Source organism: Dendroctonus ponderosae, unplaced genomic scaffold, assembly GCF_020466585.1.
Source record: "Dendroctonus ponderosae isolate FM_Combo_2020 unplaced genomic scaffold, Dpon_F_20191213v2 Dpon_F_20191213_6, whole genome shotgun sequence".
In the NCBI taxonomy this organism is placed as follows: domain Eukaryota; kingdom Metazoa; phylum Arthropoda; class Insecta; order Coleoptera; family Curculionidae; genus Dendroctonus; species Dendroctonus ponderosae.
Genome location: NW_026018814.1, coordinates 2,638,086 through 2,646,265, shown reverse-complemented (window position 1 = coordinate 2,646,265; position 8,180 = coordinate 2,638,086). Strand labels below are relative to the sequence as shown.

The 8,180-nt window shown below is 36.9% G+C and overlaps 2 protein-coding genes across 3 annotated transcripts in view; one reads left to right on the top strand and one right to left on the bottom strand.

The window, feature by feature from the left end:
- The window catches only part of LOC109536295 (ribosome quality control complex subunit NEMF homolog), a gene marked incomplete in the record, with an annotated part of 12,102 nt that extends 7,948 nt beyond the window's left edge, over window positions 1-4,154 (bottom strand). The window contains 1 exon segment of the mRNA XM_019902452.2: window positions 4,055-4,154.
- Window positions 1-8,180, top strand: part of LOC109536294 (myosin-I heavy chain) — a 27,223-nt gene that overhangs the window by 3,067 nt on the left and 15,976 nt on the right. Inside the window, exons 1-3 of one of the 2 annotated variants that reach the window (XM_048667652.1) lie at window positions 843-1,093; window positions 1,216-1,322; window positions 6,532-6,594. In XM_048667652.1, coding sequence (XP_048523609.1) covers window positions 1,221-1,322; window positions 6,532-6,594 — 165 coding nt within the window. In that variant the 5' untranslated portion in view covers window positions 843-1,093; window positions 1,216-1,220. Of the gene's footprint in view, window positions 1-842; window positions 1,094-1,215; window positions 1,323-6,531; window positions 6,595-8,180 lie in introns of those variants that run through there. The other variant, XM_019902451.2, reaches the window with a different exon arrangement.

Here is an 8,180-nt window from a genome sequence, read left to right as displayed (position 1 = left end):
GGTTAAAGATCGTAAACGCTCAAAAACCGCTTAAAATGTCCCGAAAATGTCTATTATTTCGGATCTAAAACTTCTACCATGTTTTTTAATGACTTCGATGCATTGCTCGCCTCCGTGAGCTCAAATTGATGCAAAATTTAAGACATTTTGAGAAAATTTTCATTTTTTCAAAAAATCGACCCTCACCGAACAAATTTCGGCCAAAAATCAAAATTTTACATGCGTGTTTTTTGAGCTCAATCGATTCCTTTCGACGTAAGAAGGTCACAATTATGCATTTATAAAGTGTTTGGGTCAATAATAAGGAAGAAATCGTCGGTTAAAGATCGTAAACGCTGAAAAACCGCTTAAAATGTCCCGAAAATGTCTATTATTTCGGATCTAAAACTTCTACCATGTTTTTTAATGAGTTCGATGCATTGCTCGCCTCCGTGAGCTGAAAATGATGTAAAATTTAAGACGTTCTGAGAAAATTTTCATTTTTTCAAAAAACCGACATTCATCCTTGGAAAAATTTCGACCAATTATCAAAATTTCACATGCGTATTTTTTCAGCTCAATCGATTCCTTTCGACGTAAGAAGGTCAGAAATATGCATTTATAAAGTGTTTGGGTCAATAATAAGGAAGAAATGGTCGGCTAGAGATCGTGAATGCTCAAAAAACGCTTAAAATGTGCCGAAAATATCTATTATTTCGGATCGCTGGAGGCCCGGGGCTGTCGCCCCCTAAATCCAGCGCTGATGGGATGGTTCTAAGGCTTGCTAATGTTAATTATCATTCACTCGCATGCCATATGCAAATTCTTCAAATATCGATTGTTTTTGCTTCGTGTTAACCGTGTTATTAATGCTGTGCCAAACTAGTTTCTAGTTGTCTTTAAAGCTCTCCAACTGGATTTTTCGTAGCTACTTTAGTCGCTGTTTCTGTTTGCAACTTGTCCATCTTCACATGTTCTCATCTGCAAGTATAATTTGAAGTGACACGCTAATTGAAATAGCACAATTGTCCTAACTGTTAAAGTTTGTGGGTGACGAATAATTTTTCGTCTTCTTCACACAGTTATGTTTATTGTTATTGGCTATTTCAATGAGGTAAACAGTACAGGCAGGCTTGCAGGCCGTCATGGAAAATAATGTCTTCCTGATGTTTCGCAAGCGCAAGTGGCTTTTATCCACCGTTTTTGGCAAAAATATATGAAATGTTTTTTTTTCAGGTACGATGCCCGAAGAAGGTGTCCGTGACATGACAAGTCTCACGGTGCTAGACGAGGCCATCATCAACAAGAATCTCAAAGTCCGTTACAAAAAAGACAACATTTATGTATCCTTTTTATTCATCATATTGATCAGAGGCGATGAGGAAGTGATTGTTGCGATTCAAATAACAGCAAATATTTCTTGGCTCCCGAGAAAATATTTTTCCAGTCTAAAAATGCAAATGTTGACATTATCAGATATAAATCTACAAAACCCTATCCAGTTTGTTAATATTACATCAGTTTAAGTGTTAAAAGCCGCTCGCCCTTTCCGTGTACTTTGCTAATATGCGAAACGGCAAAAAAGTGCGGATCAGGTAACATTTCTGTTCATAAAAATGTCGGCGACATTTAACAGGACATTTATGGGGAAATAAAACACGAGCCAGGAATTTAGAGCAAGCTCAAGTTGAATATATCAAAAAAGTGAAAGTGGCACGCCAATCATGGCTATTTCGGTGCGAATGTTCCAACAATGAACAGCAAATTTAGATGGCATTCCCTCATCAGCTTGAACGCATTTTTCCGAAACCGACAAGCTTTATATAGATCAAGTTGTGACCTGAAGGCCGCCGAACCTGAAAATGACTTCCTCTCAAGCCTCTTGATTTAAATACGGCAAACAATGAAAGAATCATGAATCCACCATGACTCATGTCTTGCAGGTTCCGGTTTTCGTTTACGATGAATCTCAAGAATTCATTTTCCAAATCACCGATCACGAATCAATCAAACCGATCCGTAGTTTGGACTGAGAGTGTAATTTTCAGTCTCGAAACTAGTCTTGGGGTGCCTGAGATTGGCACATTTTGAGGTCTGTGCCGAAAGTATCATTGCTCATCTTAGCGATTATTCACCACGGGATTTCTGCCTGATCAAGAGATTTACGTGTCGTAGCAAACGTGAAATTACTGTTGACTTTTATGACAAAACCACTATCGTTTTCTCAGAAAACCGATTTTATTCATCAGGGTTAAGGCGTACTTAGTCGGTCTGGTGTGTCGAGTTAATTCCTTTTGCAACCTTCGAAAATGCAAAAAAATCAAATACATTTTCTAAGCATTAAATAGCCATTATTATTAATTTGTTATTAATAGCGCACTTGCGAAGACTTTAATTTGCGTTAAGCCCTTCTGTTCATTGATACATTTTGTTATTGAATTGGTAATTCGATAAAACTGAAACCATTAAGCTTAGGAGGAGCGCGTCTAATTTGCAAAAGTGAATTAACTGTCCATTTTAATATCCTAGCTAACGCTATGCGCAATTAAAAGGTTCATAAAGCGCTGATTTTCAGTTAACGAGGCTGAAATTTAATTGCTCAATCAGGAATAGGGTGTTTTCATTGTATCAAAGATTCCTACAAACTGAACATTAATTTATGCTAATATACATTTATGAAAGATTAAATAAGTTTATATTATCCATCTATTGCTATTTTGTTAAATATTTAATAAACAAATTCAGCTCAAATTCGAATTATTAATGAATCTCTAAAACGCAATCCTATTGGTTGTGACGTCTTTGGTCATGTAAATGGCGGATTGTCTACGTTCTGTGCATAGTGTTTAGTTGTGTGGTTGTGTTTCATTAATTATTTTGTGGATTTAAATAATTTGTAGTTTGGGTTAAACTAAAAAATGGCTTCAGAAGGATTCCTTAAAGCGCCAACAAACAATTTACCATGTGTAGATACGACTAACGCTTTAATTCAGCCGTATTTAAGGGTGTCAAAGCAGCAGCGTCAGTAAAAATCCATAAATTCATTATTAGTTACTCTCTTCTTAATTTACTAATCTGTCTGCATCGGTTTAAATTAGGTAAATAATATATAGAATTTCACTTATTCAAATTAACCTAACCTATACACATGGCTGCTTTAAAAGTAAAATAAACTCTTAAATTTTTATTTTGGGCATCACGAGAACAATATGGTGATATCGGATATGTGGAATAGAAACGCGAGGGTTCTTTGTGCACTGGACAAGGTAGAATTTGCCCAGAACACAAAGTACGATCGACGCATATTCTGTCTGCCTCATCATTAGCTTTTTGTTCGTACTTTCATTAAAATGATCCTCGCAACAAAAAAACGCTGATTTTGATTTAGGAACATTACGTCTAGCTGCTTTGAACCGTAAAACTTTACGTGCATAATCATGGGGAACGGTTAGAAAGAGTTTGTTTGGAGCTCTGATTGAGGTATTCTTGAATCCTGGCACAAAACACCACTTACTTTGTGATCCATACAATATTTTCCATTATGCAAGATAATAATAATAATCAATAAAATATTGATAATCACAATAACTTAAATGATAAAACACAGCTGCAAAAACAACAAAATAAACGCGACACTTTGTTGATATGACCTGCTACGTCATAATCGGGATAGGCAACCGACGATACGGATTCGGCGTTTTTGACGTTTTTGTTTAAAATTATTATGGAGACTTTTTTTGCAAAAAAAATATATCAGTGTAATGTTTGCCATAACTCCTTTCTATATATCAACATCAAAAAAAGTCAAACACCCTATTGCCGAACGACTTCGCAATATTAAGGAGAATTTTTTTCTCCTCTACGTACCTACATTCACTTTCTTCGCCTACAAAGTCAGCAGTGAAACACGTAAATGTCGACAAATTGCAAGTAATGTTCACTATCACTTTTTTCGTTTCCTTCCTTGTTTTCATTCGTTCCAATACTCGCGCTTTAGTAGTGGATCAATCCGTATCATTCCACTCCACTACGTTGATCGCCTGACTTTGCAACATTCGTTCTTACTTTAAAACGCTTTTTTAAGACTTAAGCGCCTTTTTTGTGCGTTTTAGGAAAAAATGCAAATATGTGTTAGCAACTGATTTTTTCACATCCATTGAAGCTACAGCGTGAATGAAACCTCCAAGTTCAATCCCCCAAAATCGTTCTCTAATGGATTGTTTGCTGACTTAATTATAGAGCTTTCAGGTCGCCGCTCAACTTAATTGCTCTACCAATTCCTAAACGCACAAGGGTTCCTTTAGTGTTGCTTAATGAATAACCTGCAGAGTGAATGTGTTTTGAAGATTCAATTACGAAAGGCTTTGCCATATGAATTTGTATTCTAGATTTTTTTGTTTTGATCCATTTTTAACTCAAAATGCGATTTCACAAAGCGCAAAAACAACTTATCCACATCAAAGGCACAACTGGTAGGCCGGAAATGTCGTCCCCAAAAGATAAATTCATTGTTTAAGTGGAACAGCTGTGCGTTTTATCCAGAAATATTTTATTGTGTACCTTTTAGCCTAATTAGAAGTAATTCGTTTTTTATATTTTTTAATTCGCTGTGCGGTTAAAAAATCGACCCGGTGCATGCATGTACTTAACGCAAAGGGATTGTTGGAGTTTACTCAACAATAAATGATTTAAAAGGAATTAGGGCGAAAGCCAACTGTTCCCTGTTAGGTGAATAAGCTTAGGGACTTAAACGAGAAAATTTACATTTTGGGTGGTTTTTGCCTAACGCCTACAATAAGTAACAAAGAAACTGTAACAATACGGCTTTTGCTCATCCGAACTTGCTGAAATTCCCCGCTGATAATGTGTTGCATCAACGGTATTTCGCGATAAACAATCTTTCAAGTATAATACTGTTTTGTTTTATACACTAACGAGCTAAAACGGCATGTCATCCTTCCTTCTGACCTCTTTGTATATACTTTCCTGACTGTGTTTCAATTCCAAATCAAATTCATTCCTGGGTTTTAGTCATTTATTGTCTCTATTTATCAATCAAAAACGTTTCGGTGTATTTTTCCACCATCATCAGTTTTGAGGTGTAGCGTTGTTGCTGCTTTAAGCCTTGGCATGCATTTTCTTGCTCGGAAAATCTAGTGCTATCTACTTGCGCATTTTTCATTAATTTGGTCCAGAATCAGGCGCGTTTTGAATAAAACTATCAAATCAACCTTGGGAGTTTTGACCTAATTTAAAGGTGCCACTAAAATAATTATCGAATTCCAGTATCTATCGGTTTTGTTGTCTTGATTAGGGTAATCCTCAGTCAGCAAACAAGGCTCTAAGGTTTATTTATTAAATGCCGAATGGGTTTCGGTTTCCATCTGGGCGAAAGTCCCACTTAAACAACTGCAAATAAGCCATAAAGTAATGCATAATCCAGACTTTGCTGTAGGTTGAAGGTCCCGTGCGTCTTTCGATGTTCCAAAGGCTTTCTACAAGTGCACACAGTCGAAAATGAGCAACAATAATACACAAGATTAATTTTAGACTTTTGATTCGTTCACACCAAACATGTTCGTAGATTTCTTTCCCAACAGTAAATTCTTTCAGTTTGCTGCCATCCATATGTGAAAACGCCTCTATTGTGTATTTAATCTGGCCGACTGTTTTGTAAGCGAGTGGAAATTAGATCGTTTTCTACACGTACAGATGTTTGCAAGTTTTTAGGGTTTCCCATGCTTAATGCACTGATTCAAGAGCTTTTCTATTAAGGCTTCTAAGATGGTTTACAAGCAGACTTACGCTCTAAAACCTGGTTAATAGGTTAGTCGAATACCGACTGCATCATTTTTGCACTAACAAAAAAAATGTATGCAGTCGTACATAAATCAACGCATTACTAGGCAGTTTTCTTTTACCACCCCAGCACTCAAATGAGTCCAGGCACGACTCAGTTGCAGTTTTTCCCCTAAAGTAAAGCTGATTGAATGCGATTTAGGGTGGAGCCAGTGAGACGGAAATGAATCAAATAACTGTCAGGGTTTAATGAATTAATGTCGATAAATATTGTTGCAAGATGGTTGATTTTCTTGGGAATTCGGTCTGGGCAGTGGTGAAGAAAAAGAAAAACTTTTTTAGCTACCAAGCTTTCGGCAATTTATTGTCGCCTTCCGCAGGGCGACAATAAATGCCGAAAGCTTGGTAGCTAAAAAAGTTTTTCTTTTTCTTCACCACTGCCCAGACCGAATTCCCAAGAAAATCAACCATCTTGCAATAAGTCGATATCAGTTAAGATTGCAAGACAAATCTAAAGCAGTGACTAATGAGGAATACAGTGCTGAAGACAGAATAATCAGAAATTGTTCTGGGCGAAAGAAGTTGTTTAAGGCGCCTGGCACCAATTGTTTGCAAATCCTTTGATTTGCGAAAAAGTGCACGTTGCAATATTGAACTGCCTGCATGCGCAGGATTTTTATATCACAGGAAATGCATTAATGCTGGGCCATTTTTTGTTCATTTCAAAGCAGTTTCCTTAATGAAACCTTCCAGACATACACAGGATCGATTCTTGTAGCTGTGAACCCTTACAAGGACATTGACATCTATTCTCAGGTAAGTTAACCAGTTTTTTCCATTAAAAATGCCCCTGTAGGCAATTCTTTTGCGCGATGCATTTGCTCATTATGCGCTTTTGTTCATAAAGGCTTTCGAAGGCTTTGGGGGATACGAATGTTGAACGAAAATTCAATTCGAATAAACTGTGCATCTATCCATTAGGCAGAGTTTTAGGTAACTTTAAGCGCGCATTACGAAGTTGCGAATTTGTTCGAGGAGGCTTCTTCATATGCATGGTGAAAGTTCGGTCGCATTTGGAATCATGTAATGCTTTGAGYGGARAATTTTGAAGGTTGAAAATAATAAAGGGCCGAAAACTGCGTTTATTAACGTATAAAATWCTACCACAAACATTCGGAAATCATCAGCAAATAAGTAACTAGACGAAAGTGAATCAGTTACTCCATAAAACGACTTCATGGTTATGGTTAATTAAGGGCGTTTTGTGGAGCATTTGCCTGTTTTTAAGCAAGAAAATATGCATTTCCAGTTTGAAATTTGCCTCGTTTAAATCGTCTTATTTCGCTGTTTAATGTTGATTGTATGCTCTTGTTATCGCAAACACTGATAATGTGATTTAAGTTTAAACTAGCTGGATATTAACAATGTAGTCGCAATAAAAGGGAGCAAAAAATGTACATTTTGTGCTTGCAGCAACATTTATTGGCGGCGAAATTGACGCTTTATGTTGGGCAAATCGGCCCTTTTTTATCGATAATTGTAGAGGTTTCTTCAGCGGAAAAAACGGCTCAATCAAATCCGAACAGTGAAAATCATTTTAAAGAATATCCGGGCTGGAGTAAATGGGCAAAACACGTGGGTGCCAGGTAATAGAGCGATCGATGGAGCGAGCCTTAGAACTGTGATATTACACCCAAATATTCGCAGGCTTTAAGCCCCAAAATACGTCCATAAAATCGTTTTTATTGCGGTTTGTCCTTTCACGATGCTTAAATAGTAAGCGGTTTTATTCGAGCACATAAAACCGCAGTAATTTGATTGCAGTTTACTGGTTCTGGTCGTTGATAAATGAAAATTCTCCCAAAACTAGTGATATTAAATASGGGAAAAGTCCAAATCCTCAGGATCATSGAAAATATCAATTGSATTCGTAAAATACCGGCAAAGTTCACTATAGAGTGYTCGGTCTTAAGGGCTCAMAGCYTACAAGCAAGCCGTAAAACCAGCTGCTTTTYATGGGGCTGGCTCAAATGGCTTAGATTGCATAGATTGCTTGATACTTAGTTAATCTATGGATTGCAGCCACAAGATTTAAATTTGTCGAAACTCCGATCAATTTTGTGTTGAGTWTCGAAATGAATTCGATTATAAAAGTGCTGCAACTGTAAACTTTTAAATTTATTAAAGAGCTGCAGTGTTATAAGTCGCATTGTTCCCATGGCCAATCGGAAACGCAAATGATTCGTGTGCCATGTTATTCATTTAAACAACAATGTGCGTAATGCGACGATTAATATGATAGAGAGAAGACTTGAGTACTTCCGTTTGTTAAAGGCCGGATTTTACACTTGCTTAACAGTCGGATATTTCGGCACTACTTTAACGTTGATCGATGTTTAATG